At 37.5% G+C, this 17922-nt stretch overlaps 1 protein-coding gene across 1 annotated transcript; it reads left to right on the top strand.

Moving 5' to 3' along the window:
• LOC109230286 lies at nucleotides 888–4526 on the top strand. The gene is made up of 7 exons (XM_019395801.1): nucleotides 888–1526; nucleotides 1647–1901; nucleotides 1962–2303; nucleotides 2370–2393; nucleotides 2538–2877; nucleotides 3439–3767; nucleotides 3858–4526. Exons 1-7 carry the CDS (start codon nucleotides 888–890, stop codon nucleotides 4524–4526), a joined length of 2598 nt encoding a protein of 865 aa, XP_019251346.1.

The following is a 17922-nucleotide window of genomic DNA, read 5'->3' on the forward strand; positions in this document are numbered from 1 at the left end:
CTCACAATATCTATAAACTAAATATAAATGGTGCACATGAAAAAAACTCCAACACTGTAGGAGCAGAAGGAATCATCAGAGATTCCCACGTTAACTATTGGCGTTACATGAGGCAGTGCAGCAGATCTGTTTTTATCTTTGGATTATTTATGTGTATTGGGCCTAGCCCACAGGAGATTAGGACCGGGTCTAGCCCATAGTTAATATAGCTATGTTTTTCCAATTTTGCCCATTGTGTAAAGACAATATCTCGAACCTTCTTTGTAGTTTTGGACGATAGAAAGAAAATATCAGATTATCTCAATGCTCTCTTTTTCTCTCAAGCCCTAGCATAATCTTCTTCAATTTCCGCTGCAAATCTAAGCTTTTCATGGTATTAGAGAAAGGAATTTTGTAGATCTTGCATCTCCGAATCCACCGATGGTACCCTCGCCCAGTTTTGTTCGAGGATTCCGCCGATGTTTTGTCTTCGCACCAGTTTTCACTTTTCGACAGGATTTTTCTTTGATTTCACGGTGTAATCTCTCTATTTGTATGGGAGTCCAGTCAGATCGAGTGATTTTTGTATGAAATTTTCCGGTTTTGAAGAGAAGCTTCGAAATTAGGGTTTCTGGCTCGTCGGCGTTCCTCCTACTGTTCCGAGGTGTAATTTCGATGCTGTGGTATATTCGTTCTCAAGGCCGTTCTTATCCGGTTGCGAAGAAGGATGGTATAGCTGTTTTATTTTCATATTCTTTGTTGATGTCGATCCAGTCTACAAGCTGAGTTCCTCTTATGATATTACTTGTTCTTGTTCTCTTGATAATATTTTGCTTGCATAGCAACTGATGAACATATTAATTTGGCGATAATCCTTCTAGTGTGTTATATTTGTATTTTTTTCAATCATGACAAATAGTGATAGTAGCAGTGTTAGTGATTCTGAGTATACTCCTCGTGCCTTTAGTCCTTTATTTCTTCATTCCTCTGATATACCGGGAATGTCTCTGGTCGTTGTTCCCTTTTCTTGTTCTGGTTTTGGTGGGTGGAGGAGAAGCATTATCGTGTCCTTGTCAGCCAGAAATAAAATTGCTTTCATTGATGGTACCTATCCCAAACCTTCTGTGGGTTCCCCTGAATGCAAACAGTGGGACAGGTGTAACAACATGGTGATATCCTGGTTAACCAGCTCCCTCACACCTGAAATTGCTGAGAGTGTTCAGTATTCTGATACTGCTGAGAGTATTTGGAAGCAATTGAATAGTAGATATGGGACCAAAAAATTTAAAATAAAGAAGGAATTAACTTCTGCATGTCAAGGTCCTCTTGATATAGCATCATATTTCAACAAGCTAAAGAAACTTTGGGATGAGTTGGGAATTATGGGTTCAAATCATGCAAACACATGTACATGTGCTGCAAAAGATCGTTTACTAAAGGAAGATGAAGAAAACAAAGTTCACCAATTCTTAATGGGTCTGAATGAAACTTACATTACTGTCAGAAGAAATATCCTAATGATGAACCTACCTCCTTCACTTGACAATGTATATAACATTCTCTTGCAAGATGAAAAGTAGAGACAAGTGATTCCAAATGCCCATTTTACACCTGACATAGCCTCTTTTAATGCAAATACAACTAATAAGTTTCCTCCTCAATATCAGCCCCAAAGGCAATATATTCAGAAGGTTAATTTTGATTCAACAACTCAGAGAGTGGTTTCTGATCAGAACAGAGCTTTATTATGCAAGTATTGTAAGAAGAATGGACATACTATTGATAAATGCTATAAATTGAATGGTTTTCCCCAAAATTTCAAGTTTACCAAGGGCAGAAAATTTGGAACTACTGCAAATGCTGAGTCCTCAACTTCTGGGAACTCTGAGTCTGCCCCAACATTTGTCTCCACTGGTCAAGATGTTGTTATGCATGGTCTTACTAAAGAACAATATTCTCAACTCATGACTTTGCTGCAATAGGCAAATCTTGTTGATTCCAGTCCTCAACCTAACTTTGTGGGATCTGCTAACTTTGCTGGTAGTATTCCTACTCTGCCTGGGTTTAATGGTGTTGTTTATTCTTCTTGCATGTTAACTGGTGCAGCTAGAAGTATTTGGATAGTGGATTCCGGAGCAACTGACCACATGACTTCTGATAAAGACCTCCTCTTTGATATTTCACCACTTTCTGTCCCTTATCTTATCACTTTACCCAATGGATACAAAGTGAAGGTCACATGTACAGGATCTCTCACTTTGAATTCTTCTTTTGTCTTACATCATCTGCTTTGCATTCCTACTTTCAAGTACAATCTCATTTCTGTACATAGACTAATTCAACAATTTCATAGTATAGTTATCTTTACTTCTTGTTCCTATTTGGTACAGGACCTTTCCAGGAAGAAGCTTCTGGTTCTTGGTAGACTACACCAGGGTCTATAAAAGCTTCATCAACTTCCCACCTTATCTCCTCCATCTTCTTCTGTTTCAACTTTAAACACTATTATGCACAATATGCCTGATGTACCTAGTTCTACTTTGAATAATGTTCTGCAGTCTATGCATGATAGTCCTGTTTCCTCTTTGAATAAGCCTATATGCAACTTGAATGAGAGTGTATCTTCTTCTTTTGCCTCTTCTATTTCTTCTCAGCAACATATAAATGACCTTGATGTACTTTGGCATCATAGAATGGGCCACATTCCTTTTGTGAAAATGAAATGTATACCTTCTGTTGCTTGTGAATTGTCTGCTAAGCAGTCTTTTACTTGTCCCATTTGTCCTCTAGCTAGACAAACTAGATTGCCTTTTCCTGATAGCGCATCTACTTCTACTTCTTTGTTTCAGCTTGTTCACATTGATACATGGGCGCCTTATCATACCCAAACTTATTCTGGTGCTAGATATTTTTTAACAATTGTGGATGATTTTAATATAGCTACTTGGACACACTTAATGAGTTCCAAAAGCAATGCATTTACTTTGCTTAAAGCATTCATTGCCATGGTTAAAACACAATTTAACCTTTATGTACAGATAATTAGAAGTGATAATGCCCTGGAGCTTGGTTCCTCATCCTTAGCTTGCCAATTTTTTTCTAACAATGGAGTTCTACACCAAACTACGTGTCCATACAAACCTCAGCAAAATGGTATTGTTGAAAGAAAACACAGACACCTACTAGAAACATCTAGAGCTTTATTATTTCAATCCAAACTTCCAACAAAATTTTGGGGGGATTATGTCCTCACAGCTACTTACCTGATAAATAGATTTCCCTCACATGTTATCTCTAACAAGACCCCATTTAAAATTCTATATGGCAAAACTCCTTCTTATAGTCATCTGAAGTCTTTTGGTTGCTTGTGTTATGCAACAGTACCCAAATGCCACATAGATAAGTTTCAACCTAGGGTTGTCCCATGTGTTTTTATTGGTTATCCTTTTGGCAAAAAAGGGTACAAACTCTATAATCTTCAAACCAAGTCTGTTTTTGTCTCCAGGGATGTCGTCTTCCATGAGTCTGTCTTTCCCTTTCAACTCAATTCTTCTGTCTCTTCTCCTTCCTCTCTTCCTTCCTTTCCACCTACTTATTTTGATGAACCTTCAATCAATCTTCCTTCTTCCCTATCTGAAACTTCTTCCTCCTCCTCCTCTCCTTCTTCTCCTCCCCTTGCTTCTGATTCTTCCCCTCCTATTTCTGGTCCATCTAATGTTTCAACTCTACCTGCAGTCAAGAAATCTACCAGATCTCATAATATTCCTTCTCATCTTCAAGAGTATGTGGTTAACCTTCCTCCTTTTGTTTCTTGATCCTCTACTATCTCTACTTCTGGTGCCCCTCCTGCAGCAGTTGAGCCTCACTCTTATGCTCAGGCTGCTGCCAGTCCATCTTGGCAGGATGCTATGAGGAAGGAGTTTGAAGCACTGGAAGCTAATAATACTTGGGACATTGTTGAACTTTCCAAAGGGAAGAAACCAATTGATTGTAAATGGGTATATAAAATTAAATGTAGAGCTGATGGGAGTGTGGAGAGATATAAAGCAAGGTTTGTCATAAGGGGTGATACTCAGGTAGAGGGTATTGACTTTCATGAGATGTTTTCTCCTGTGGTTAAAATGTGTTCTATACGATGCCTTATAGCTTATGCAGTCAAACAAAAGTGGTCCCTATTTCAATTAGATTTTAATAATGCATTTTTACATGGTTACTTAGATGAAGAAGTGTATATGAAGATTCCTCAAGGATTGTCTGTTACCTCTACTTCTTCTGCTTCTGTCCCTCATTTGGTACACAAATTGCATAAATCTTTGTATGGTATGCGGCAGGCTTCTAGACAATGGTATGCGAAATTGTCACAAACCCTTTGTTCTAGAGGCTATAACCATCCTTTGAATGATTATTCCTTGTTTGTCAGGAAATCAGCCCAATCCATTGTGTTTCTTGCTGTGTATGTCGATGACATCTTACTAACTAGGGATGATTTGGTTGAGATTGCTGCATTGAAAAGTTTTCTGGATGATCAGTTTAAATTAAAGATTTAGGCCTTCTTCATTATTTCTTGGGTATTGAGCTTCATTATCATTCTTCAGGAGTTTTATTGCATCAAAGAGGTTTATCTCTAATTTACTAGCTGCTTTCAATTGTACTGAAGTGTCTTCTGTTATTTGTCTGTTGGATTTAACTATACTCTGATGTTGGTGATCTTTTACCTAGACCTAATACATATAGAAGCCTCATTGGCAAGCTCAATTTTCTTACCCACACTCACCCTGATCTTTGCTTTGCTGTTCAACACCTTAGCCAATTTCTTCAGTCCCCTAGGGTCCCTCACATGACTGCAGCCTTGCATGTACTAAGGTACTTAAAGGGCTCTTCAAATGTTGGGATTTTTCTAAATAATTGTGCTGATTTCTCTTTGGTTGGCTATTGTGATAGCGATTGGGTTTCTTGCCCCGATTCCCATCGATCGGTTAGTGGTTTTTGTGTGTTTTTGGGTGGCAGTCTTAGTAGCTGGAAATCCAAAAAACAACATGTGGTTTCCTTATCCTCTGCTGAAGCAGAATATCGGGCTATGAGCAAGGTGGTTGCTGAATTATCCTGGTTGGTTCGTTCATTGTCTGATTTGGGTTTACATGTGTCTACTCATCTTCCCGTTTTCTGCGATAATCAGGCTGCTATTCATATAGCAAAAAATCTTGTTTTTCACGAGAGGACAAAGCATATAAAGGTTGATTGCCATTTTATACGAACCAAATTGGCTGATGGTTTAATTTCTTTAAGTCATGTTCCTACTGATTCCCAGTTAGCTGACATTTTTACTAAGTGCTTAACAGGTGGGACTCATCATTCTTTGGCTGGCAAGTTGGATGTGTGCCCACCCTCCAACTTACGTGGGGGGGGGGGGGGGAGGGGGAGGGGGTATTGGCGTTACATGAGGCAGTGCCGCAGATCTGTTTTTATCTTTGGATTATTTATGTGTATTGGGCCTAGCCCACTGGAGATTAGGATCGGGTCTATCCCATAGTTAATATAACTATATTTTTCCAATTTTGCCCATTATATAAAGACAATATCTGGAACCTTCTTTGTAGTTTTGGACGATAGAAAGAAAATATCAGATTATCTCAATTCTCTCTTTTTCTCTCAAGCCCTAGCATAATCTTCTTCAATTTTCGCTGCAAATCTAAGCTTTTCACTGGATTTATGGATTCTCTAGCAATATAGTTGCCTCAACGCCGCTACAGGGTGAACTTATTGCACTTCTCAAGGGTTTGGAACTCGCTTTCACAAAAAATCGAATACCACTAATAGTGGAGACGGACTACCAGGTATTAATTCATTATTCCAACAAACATGTGATACCAAAGCTTATATTAATCTTCTACATGACTGCAGGCTCCTCATTGAAGCAATGGACCAACCGCCTGTTAGGCACATCTACCGCATAGGGAACTAAGTTGTGCATACCTTAGCACAATATGGGAGTACCTGGGACTCATATATACATATGTTGAGCATGAGGGCTCATTTTGTAGTGAACCATACCTTTATTTGCTTTCTTAATTTTTCGCAAAGACTATTTAGGAATTGCATCGTTCAGAACAGTCACATGTGTACTAATACTCCTTAATTTCCTGCATAAATAATAAATTCTCTGTTTAGCAAAAAAAAAAAGAATGTTATTTTCCTTTTTTCTGTTTATTTCTCGTATTATAGTGTAGTTAGGACTCAAAAAAGTAAAGCCAAGATTTTAACTTTATAATCTTGGATATTAAAATGACGAATTTAAGTGTTGATAACTAAATTTTAAATTTGATAAAAAAAATATTTTTTAAGCAAAAAGCAACTGAACTCCGCACCTGAGGACTGAGCAGTCGGCACAACGTCACAACATCAATAGAAGTCATGTCTTAGAGAATCTCAAAATTGTCTTTTTTACTTTCCATATGGTCAAGTATTTGTCCATATATTACTACATCGCTCCCTACCCATCGTTTTTACTGATAAAATAAATAAGAGAAAGCTATTCCTATTTATTGCTAAACAGTAAACACACAGATTAACCTCACAGAAGACATGATTTAGTTTCTTTTTGTGTGTGTTATCACACACAAACCTTAAAATTACATTTGTATGTTGGACATAACCTATACACACAAACATAGACAGTGGAAAGACTTTTTTCTATATTGCCAGGCATTTTAACTTGTTATATCAAGTTAATTATTTACTTTATTTTTCAAATTATTAAATTAGAATCTTGATTCAAATAGTTAAATATTATTGTAGATAACTTAACCTAATAAAAAGAAGGCTTCTAAGAAACATTTTCTTATATACAAATCCAGTACCATTATTTTTAAGACTTTCTCTCTCTAGGATGCGATTCTCTCTCAGCGACAGCTGACACTAGAAAATCGAAGACGGGAGGAGGAGGTAAGAAGATCCAAAGTAATCAGACACTGAATTCTATGAGAACAGGAATACCACAATCGGGAGATGCGAAGAAAACAAAGAACGTTAATGCGATCCAAGTGATTGTACCTTTGGATATTAAGCAGCTTTCCAATTCAGAAACACCGAAAGGGGGAAACAAAGGAAATGAAGGAATTGCAATGGCGAACAGGAAATCCTGGGCAGATAGTGTGGAAGAGAAAGCAGCAGTGAACAAAATTACAGGTTCGACTAAAACCCTAGATTCAAGTACTAAGTCATGGAGTAGTATAGTGGGTTCAATTCCAATAGAGGAAGGACTTTATCTCATTGAAGGGAGTACAAAGCTGAATGAAAATTACAATGGCAGACATCAAGCATGAGGTAGACTACTGGACAACAACTATTGTGTGTTACGTTCTAGGGTCGAATCCACCACAGGTAGTAATAGATGGTTACTTTAGGAGGATTTGGGGTGCTATAGGGATTGACACAATTGAACAGAGGAGTATTCCTGGTGCGATTTCATAGTACAGAAAGCAGAAGTAAAGTAGTAGAAGAAGGAGTTCAAATATTTTGATAGGAAGCCAGTTATTGTGAAACCATGGAAGCCAGATATGGAGATAACAAAGGAACAAATGGAAAAAATTCCTATTTGGATGAGATTGACGGGTTTAGATATCAAGTACTTAGGGAAAGTGACTCTAACAAAGATAGCTGGGTTAATTGGGAAACCTCTTAAAGCAGATGTTGCTACTACTAAAAAAGAAAGGCTAACATATGCAAGAGCATTGGTAGAGGTGAAACTGAATCAACATTATCCAAAAGGTATAAAATTTGAAAATGAGGTGGGCAAAATAGTAGAGCAGGCAGTACACTATGAGTGAAAACCTGTGCTTTGTGAGAAGTGCAAGAATTATGGCCATAAAATCTTGGAATGTAGAAAGTATATACAGGAAGAAAAAGAGAAGAATGAAAAACAACAAGAGATAAGTGCACAAATGGTGGTAGAGCAGCAGGAAGGAAGAAAGGAAGCACAAAAGAAGGCAATAGAACAACAGGGAACAAAAATGCAGCAAAAGGAAAAAAGGGTGGAGAATAAAAAGGTGGAGAAGGGTAGAAATCAAACATACAATTATGGGTATAGAGAAGGGAAATATGTGAGGACAGCTGTAATGGTGCAAGAAATACCTTTGAAGATAGATAATACTTTTGCTACATTAGGGAAACAACTAAATGAAGAGGGGGAAAGTACTACTCAGGCAGGGCAGCAGATAGTGGCAATGGGGATTGAAAATGTAGGAAAAAGGGGAGTTGAATATGAAAAAGGTGGGGGGAACCCACCCAAACATGAATAAGATTGGATTTTGGAACACCAGAGGATTAAATAATTCAGATAAACAGAAGGAAGTGAATCTGTTTATGCATAATTCTCAAGCTGGATTATTTGGTCTTCTGGAGACTAAGGTTAAGAGAGAAAAAGCTCAGAGAGCAGCTCTTAACTTATGCAATGGTTGGTCATATAGTACAAATCTTAGTCAACATAAATGTGGTAGAATCTGGTTTTATGAAAACTTATGGTGTTTGATATTAACATCTACAAAGTCACAGAACAACTTATTCACTGTGGGGTGCAACATAGAGGTATAAAGAAGAAACTGGCAGTTACAATGGTGTATGGTTTCAACGATGCAGCACTAAGAAGAAAATTATGGGAGGACATTAAGGAAATTCATGAACATATGTCAGAACCTTGGGCAGTCATGGGGGATTTTAATTGTTTTGAATAGAGATGAAAGGATTGGGAACCCAGTTACATTGTCAGAAATAAGAGAGTTCAAGCAGTGTATTGATGAATGTACTCTTCAGGATATGAAATCCTCAGGGGCTTTCTTTACATAGAATAACAAGCAGGGTGGATCTGATAGAGTATATAGTAGAATTGGTAGGATGTTGGTGAATAATGAATGAATATTGGCTCTTCCAGATTTAGAGGTCTATTATAGAAATGAAGGGACTTTGATCACTGCCTAGCTATAATAAGATGGGCTGGAGCAAAATAAGCAATATATGTTCAGGTATTTCAATATGTGGAGTTTGGCACCAGAATATAAGGAGAAGGTTAAACAGGGATGGAAGACAACTAAAAATGGGACCAAAATGTATGAACTGGTAGGGAAATTGAATATCTTAAAAAGTAAACTAAGGCAGCTAAATAAAGAGAAATTCAGTTAAATAGAGAAGCAGACAAATCAAGTACAAGAAGAGTTAATGCTATGCCAGCAAATATTGCAGCAGAGACCTTTGAACTAGGAATTGCCAGAGGAAGAAGCAAGATTAATAAGGCAGTGTAAGAGATTGAAGGAAGCTAGGAATCAGTATCTAAGTCAAAAAAGTAAAGTGCAGTGGTTGGAAAAAGGGAACCTAAATACCAAATACTTTCACAGTATGATGAAGGCTAGAAAGAATATAAATAGAGTTTTCTCTATAACTGATTCAGAAGGAGTGCATAGAACAGAGATAGAAGAAATTGCTAAAGCTTTCATTGAATTTTACTACATTACTGGGTACAAGCAATAAGAAAAGGGAGCATGTAAATAGTGGACTGGTTAGGAAGGGGCCAATAGTAACAACAGTACAAAGAGAAGTGCTAGAAGTAGAATTCAGAGAAAGTGAGGTTAAAAAAGCTTTATGGGCAATCAATGAAGAGAAGCCACCAGGTCCAGATGGCTATGGAAGTAAATTCTTTAAAGACAATTGGGAAATAGTGGGGAAAGATGTAGTGGCTACAGTATTGGAATTCTTTAGAACAGGAGAAATGTTGAAAGTACTGAATCACACAGTGATAACTGTAATACCTAATAGCACTCATGCTACAAGTGTGGGAGACTACAAGCCTTTTGCAGGATGTAATACAGTGTATAAGGTGATATCTAAAATGATTTGCAACAGACTAAGATTGGTGCTGCCTAATTTGATTTCTGAGGATCAGAGTGCCTTTGTTGCAGGCAAAACCATAGAAGAAAATATTTTGATTTGTCAAGATTTGGTAAGGTTACATAACAGGAAGAATACAACACAGAGTTGCTTGATAAAGATTGATCTTAAAAGGGGGTATGATTATATGGAATGGACATTCGTGGAAGAAATGCTTCATGCATTAAATTTTCCTCAAAGATTAATTAAGTGGATTATGGCCTGTATAACTACAAAAAAGTACAGTATTGCAATAAATGGAGGGTTGTATGGTAATATAAAAGGGAAGAGAGGTCTACGATAGGGGGATCCAATATCACCTCTGTTATTTGTAATTTGCATGAAGTATATGACAAGAATACTTAATAAAGTAGCAGAAAGGAAGGAGTTTGGATATCACACTAAGTGTAGAGGGTTAAAATTGAATCATCTGTGTTTTGCAGATGATGTATTGCTATTTTGTAAAGCGAATTACCAATCAGTTATGCTTTTATTAAGATGGATGCAAGCTTTCTCAAATGCTTCTGGTTTGAGTACAAATGCAGGGAAGTCCAATATTTTTAGTACTAATATGCCAAAGCAAACTCTGGAAGACTTATGTGAGGTAACTGGCTATCAGAAAGGGAATTTGCCTTTTAGATACTTGGGAGTACCAATTTCAGCAAAAAAAAAATTGTCCAGCATGGATTGTGAAGTGATAATTGATAAAATGACTGCTAGAGTAAAGGCATGGAGTTCCAGAATATGCTGGGAGAGTTCAGCTAATAAACTCAGTGCTGCTACAGGTACATACACATTGGTCGTCAATTTTCATTCTTCCTAAAGATGTGTTAAGAAGACTTACTACAGTGTGCAAAAACTTTCTATGGGATGGGAGGAAACAGACAAACAAAGTCACATTAATTGCATGGAATATGGTATGTCGACCAAAGAACAAAGGAGGTTTAGGGATAATGGATTGTATGTCTGGAATGAGGCAGCAATTGCTAAGTATGTGTGGAATATAGCTCAAAAGGCAGATAATCTATGGGTGAGGTGGGTGGATCATATATACATTAAAGGGGTATATTTGGAACAATATAAACCACCAACTGATTGTAATTGGTACTGGAAGAGAATCTGTAGTGTAAAAGAAAAATTAAGGGTGGATATATGGGGGATGAATGGCAACAAGTGGGAGGAAGGTATTTTATACAAAAAGGATACATATGGAGGAAAGGGGAGATAAATGATTGGCCTTGGGGGAGATGGATTTGAAATTCAGTTAATATTCCAAAACATAGTTTAAGTATAAAAATACTTATACCCTGTATGTCATATAGTATGAACAAATATTAAACTTATACGTATCTATCTATCTATCTATCTATCTATCTATCTATCTATATCTATACTATATTAAAAGCACGAAGGCCCTTAGCGAAATATTGTTCGCCTTTTTTACCCTTTAAAATAGATTTTATACTAGGCAAAATAGTAATTTAATTATTTTTTTTTTGAGATGAAAAAAAAAGAATTTGAAATCAACTAACATATTGACTACTAAATATTTTCCTATTTTAGCTATGTACGAGTCCTATTTTGTACATACATTGTATCTNCTTACAGTTCTTTTCCTAATTGAAGTATATAACATAAGTATAATTAGTCGTACTAAAATAGGAAATATTTTAAGGCAAAACGTTGGTTCTACTTGTCAAGAAGACAAGTAAAAAAGAGTCTCTATGCATAAATTTTTTATCGCAAAATATATAATTCGTTTATGATATTTCATCTAATATTTAATATACATATTCAATTTTAGACAAAATGCTATTCCAAATGAAATGCCATTATTCTTTTTTCAGTTATTCAAACAAATGATAAATTCATATATAAAAAAATTTAAGGAAGAGGAAGCACGGGTTTGGGATATTAATAGAGGTGGTCGAAGTGTTTTTGGAAACTTTTTATACGAATTGATTCATATGAAACTCTTTTATATTAAAATATTTTATAATATACAATGTATTTCGTTAATAATAGTATTCTATATTATATAATTAGCTTTCAAATTTTATAAATTAACAATTATAATTTCTTAGAATATTCATCATAAACAAATAATATACTCCAAAATAATCAATTATTCCAACAAGATAACTTATAAGATATTAACAATTGTGTATAATGTTAAATTTTGCTGAATAGAAGTGGGTTTCTTGACTACAATTATTATGACTTTTAAAAGGCGTTTCGATAGTAAATTTTATTTACGGAATAAAGTGATTCTTAATTCTTTGAGATCTGCAAAGAATTTTTATTCTTTTTGGAACATGTCATGCATGGATAATTTTTTACCTAATCGATTTTTACTACTTGAAAAAGGATTCTTATTGAATAAAATATAATCAGCTATACACAATCAATATTCATCATCTTCAGGAATTTATATTTTTATTTTATAACTCAAAAAAAAATTTAAATAAATTTTTTTTAGTGAGATAGGGTACACGCGCATAGCCCGTACGCTAATACTAGTATTTAAAAAGGTACCTAGATAGTTGCTTTATTAAAAATTTGGATGGATTTATTGGTACGTTGGTCCTCACAAAAAAAATTAAAGTCCCAACAACACAAAGATTCCTGGCTTCTCCCTCAGTACAGTGCTTGCAGAAAAATGCTACAGTATTTACCGAGGCGGAATCGGTATTTAAAATTTATGAATTCTTACGGCGATCTCAAATTAATAATTAAGTTCATAATCAAATATTTATAATAAAATTTCTAATATATATACAAGGACTGTGCAGCTACTGGTTCCAAGGAACCCACGAACTTGTTGGCGGCCTCTAGTTCCTCCACTGAGTAACAACAAATTACAATTTGGGGATAAGTAATGTAACAACGTAACTAACAGTGTATATAATTAAAATTTATTTTTTTAAGATTAAGACGTTTGAGTCTGAATACACATCTGAATATCAAGATATGTATTAAGATTAAGACATCTAAATCTGAATACATATCTGAATATATTAAGATGTGTATTAAGATCTGAATAGAAATAATTAAGATTGTTTGATTTTTAACATCTGAATGTATAAAATTTATTTTTATTTAAAAATTAATAAATATAAAATTCAAATGAAATACTAACTAATCTAATATTTTATATAAAATATATAACTTTTTAAAATACGATAGTTGTTGGTGGTGATGGCTAACAGGTGAATGCCGACTAGCGACGGTGGTTGGTGGTAATTTTGGTTGATGATGGTGGTTCATGCTAGTAGCTAGTAGTGATTGGTAGTGGTGGCGATTATGATTGAGGATGATGGTGGTGGGTGGTGATAGTTAATAATGGCGGGTGGTGGTAGTAGTTGTGACTGAGGAAGGTGGTGGGTGGGTGGTGGTAGGTTATAATGATGGGCAGTTCCGGCTGTGGTTGTTGATGGTGATGGAGTGGTCAGTTGTGGTAATTGAGGTGGATGAGTGTTGATTGTGGGTGAGAATGATATATGGAGGTCGGAGTGGTGGGGATAGTGGGTGGTGATGGTCGATAATGGTGGCGGCTATGATTGAAGATGATGGTGGCGTGGTGGAGGTGGAGGTGGAGGTGGTGGTGGTATGGGTGGTGGTGTTGATGGTTGAGTATGGTGGTGGCGGCGGCATGGTGGTAGTTGATAATGGTAGGCGGTGGCGGCAGTTAATAATGAATATGTGATAGCATCTTAATGAAATTAAGTCTCTGTTATAGATCTTAATCATACAGACATATTCAGACCCAATAAGTGGTTGTCAAGTAAACAAATAAACACACTTAATTAAGATTTGAATAATTAAGATTTAGACTTTAAAAACAAACACACTTAATGTCTGAGATCTGAATAATTAAGATTTAGACCTCCATTAAGTACAAACAAATGAGGCCTTAAGATGCTTTTTTTCATTTCTTCTTCTTTAACATGGATAAGAAAAAAGGTTCGCTAGGACAATTGCATTTCAATTTTGACCTCGCAATAATTGAATTTTTTTCCCTTGAAAAGTAAAATGCTTCATTTGCTTCACTATAATTAATTAGGAGCGGAGTGAATTGCTAGTCCCTAGTTAATTACTAGCGTCGTTCTTCCTAGGTTCTTTATATTGTAAAAATTTATCTAATTTGAAGTCGTGCGTGTTTACCCCCAAAAAATGAGTAACAATTAAATTTGTACGCGGTTTAAAGGATACGTGGTTTAATTCAATATGAATAATTAAGAATAACAGATAGATGATGTCACGACCCAGATTTCCCACCCTCGGGAGTCGTGATGGCGCCTACTAATGGGAGCTAGGCAAGCCAAATTTAATTACTTTTCATTGATAACATAATCCCTTTTTAACAATTATTGGCAATAATATAAAAGCAACGAAATTAAATAATAAGCGGGAGTCTTAAATTATAGAAAACTGTATAGAAATGCGGAAAATTCAACATAAGCCTCTACCCAAGACTGGTGCCGCAATACTCAGGAACTACTAAGAATACTAGATACAATCGTCTGAAAGAGAACATAAACTGCTTGTCTCGAATACAATGAGATAACAGACTAAAATAAAGGATAGAGGAGACGTCGGGCCTGCGGACGCCTGCAGGGCTACCTCGATGTCTCGCAGGACTGAAGGCCTGCTCCCACGCTACTGCTGCTGCTGTCCAAAATCGGGATCTGTGCAAAATAGCACAGAGTGTAGTATCAGCACAACCGACCCCATGTGCTGGTAAGTGCCTAGCCTAACCTCGGCGAAGTAGTGACGAGGCTAGGACCGGACTACCAATTAAACCTGTGCAGTTATATAATATACAACGAAAATTAAAAAAGGAATAAACAAGTAAAAATGGGAGGGGGTAACATGCTGCGAGGGTATACCAGTATTAACAGTAAATCCAGAGTAACAGTCTAAGGGCAGCTTAGAATTTACAGCGAACAAAGAAACTAATATCCAAAATAAACACACTTGTATCAATAATTGTTGCGGCGCGCAACCCGATCCCAATATATAACAACACTGTTGCGGCGCGCAACCCGATCCATATCATTTAATACTGTTGCGGCGTGCAACCCGATCCACAAATATCATTGTTGCGTCGTGCAACCCGATCCATATCATTTAACGTTGTTGCGGCGCGCAACCCGATCCACAAATATCCTACAGTGCACGGCTTCACCCTTCGTGCTTTATCACTCTTTCTCACCCAAACAGCAATCACAAATAAGGGACAAGAAAGTAAACAAATAATGATAGAAATCCCGGCAAGGGAATGCAATTAAACAATTAAATCCCGGCAAGGGAACAATATCAATAAGTTTTCATGTCCCGGCAAGGGAGAAAATCAACAAAAACAACAAAACGTCCCGGCAAGGGAATAAACCAATAACTCTTTCTCTTTCTTTCACTTTCATCTCATAGTTCACATTATCACCTGAGCCAACGCTCCAAGAATTTAAATATCTCATATACCTTCACAATTTGTATTTCAACTCGAGCCAACGCTCCACGAAGTTCAAAGATCACAATTTCCTTTTACATACTCTTTACAACATATAGAAATCATCAATTAAGTATGGAAGCTGTAACAAAACCAGGATATTCGCAATATAAGAACTCGCGGTCATGCTAGTAACCAATGTATAGATACTCGCCACCATGCCTATACATCATACTCGACAATTAGCAAGTAGCAAATAAGACTCAACTCCTATTCCCTCAAGCTAAGCTTAGACCAAACACTTACCTCAACTTCCACGGCCAAATCAATCCACAACAACCGCTTTTCCTTTTGAATTCGGCTCCAACTCAATCAAATCTATACGATAATGACTTCATAATATCAATATGTGCTAAACAAATCAAACCCAATGTCTAATTATAGATTTCCAAGCTTTCTTTCCAAAATTCCAAAATCGCCCCCGGGCCCGCTAGGTCAAGACACGAGGTTCGGACCAAAATCAAATCCCCCATTCACCCACGAGCCCGAATATATAATTTGTTCTCAAATTCGACCCCAAAACGAGGTCTAAATCAAGAAAAGGTAAAGCCCTAACTCTACCCATTCCCCCCAATTTCTACCCTAAATTACATGTATTAGGTTTAGGAATTCAACAAATATTGATGGAAAATGAAGAAAACGAGTTAAGATTTACTAACCCAAGAAGCTTTGATGAAGAAATGCTCTAAAAGTCGCCCTAGAACCTTAGAGAAGAAGGAGTTCGTGTGTTTGATGAAAAATTCCCGTCACTGTTCTGTTTTGGACATTTTAAATAACTGGGCAAAATTGCCCTTCGCGTTCGCGTGAAGAAGGTTGCGTTCACGAAGGGTAAACTTGGCAGACCATCACGTTCGCGATGGGAAGAGTGCGAATGCGAAGAGGAAAGGCTGGGGGTGATCCAGGACTTGGTCTACGCGAACACGTGGGTACTGATGCGAACGCGATGAAGGGATTTACAAGGCTACGCGAACGCGAAGGTCTTGGTGCCAACGCGAAGAGGAAAATTATGCTGAGTCCCCCAGGGCCAGATGACTCTATGCGAACACGAGGCAAATGATGCGAACGCGATGAAGGAAAGGTCTGAAGCTTCGGGAACGCGTGAAAGGCTTCGCGAACGCGAAGAAGAAGGGACCTGCAACTGCTGAAGCTAAAAACCTGCAATCCTCCTAATTATGAAACCACTCCGAAACACCTCCGAAACTCTCCCAAGCCCTCGGGGCTCCTAACCAACCACATACACTAACTCAACAACATCGTACAAACTCAACCGTGCGATCAAATCGCCAAAATAACATCAAAAACAATGAATCAAACCTCAAAATCACTAGTTTTTCTTCAAACTTCATAAACTTTTAAATTTAGAGTTTTAAGTCTAAAACACGTCAAACGACGTCTAATTTCAACCAAACTTCACAGAAACATCTTAAACCACATATAAGACCTGTACCAGGCACCGGAACCAGAATACGGGCCCGATACCAACACGTTCTAACCAATTTTCATTTTAATTTTCTTCATAAATTTCAGAAAAATAATTTTACTCAAAAATTCATTACTCGGGCTTGGGACCTCGGAATTCGATTCGAGGCATACGCCCAAGTCCCATATTTTCCTACGGACCCTCCGGGACCGTCAAATCACGGGTCCGGGTAATGTTGACCGGATTCAAATTTACTCATTTTAATATCAAATTTTAGCATTTATCACAGAAATTAATATTTAAGCTTTCCGGCTACACGCCCGGACTGTGCACGCAAATCGAGGCAACTATAAATGAGGTTTTCAAGGCCACGGAAGCATGGAATGAGTAAGAAAACAGGTGATGACCCTTTGGGTCGTCACATTCTCCACCTCTAAAACAATCCTTCGTCCTCGAACGGACAAAAGAAAGAAGTACCTGAGTCGGGGAATAGATGGGGATAACGGCTCCGCATATCGAACTCGGACTCCTAGGTCGATGCCTCAGGAGGCTGACCTCTCCACTTAACATGGACAGAAGGGAAACTCTTGGATCTCAACTGACGAACCTGCCGGTCTAGAATAGCTACTGGCTCCTCCTCATAAGACAGATCCTTGTCCAACTGGACAGTGCTAAAATCTAACACGTGGGCTGGATCGCCGTGATACCTCCGAAGCATGGACACATGAAAAGCTGGATGTACGGCTGATAAGCTAGGCGGCAATGCAAGTCTATAAGCCACCTCTCCCACTCGATCAAGAATCTCAAACGGACCAATGAACCTAGGGCTAAGCTTGCCCTTCTTCCCAAATATCATCACGCCCTTAATAGGCGACACTCGGAGCAATACCCGCTCACCAACCATGAAAGCTACATCTCGAACCTTACGATCTGCATAGCTCTTTTGCCTGGACTGAGCTGTACGAAGCCTATCCTGAATGATCCTGACCTTGTCCAAGGCTTCCTGAACCAAATCCGTACCCAACAACCGAGCCTCTCCCGGCTCAAACCATCCAACCGGAGATCGATACCGTCTACCATATAAAGCCTCATAAGGAGC

The sequence above is a fragment of the Nicotiana attenuata genome, chromosome 7 (assembly GCF_001879085.1).
Source record: "Nicotiana attenuata strain UT chromosome 7, NIATTr2, whole genome shotgun sequence".
NCBI classification, from domain to species: domain Eukaryota; kingdom Viridiplantae; phylum Streptophyta; class Magnoliopsida; order Solanales; family Solanaceae; genus Nicotiana; species Nicotiana attenuata.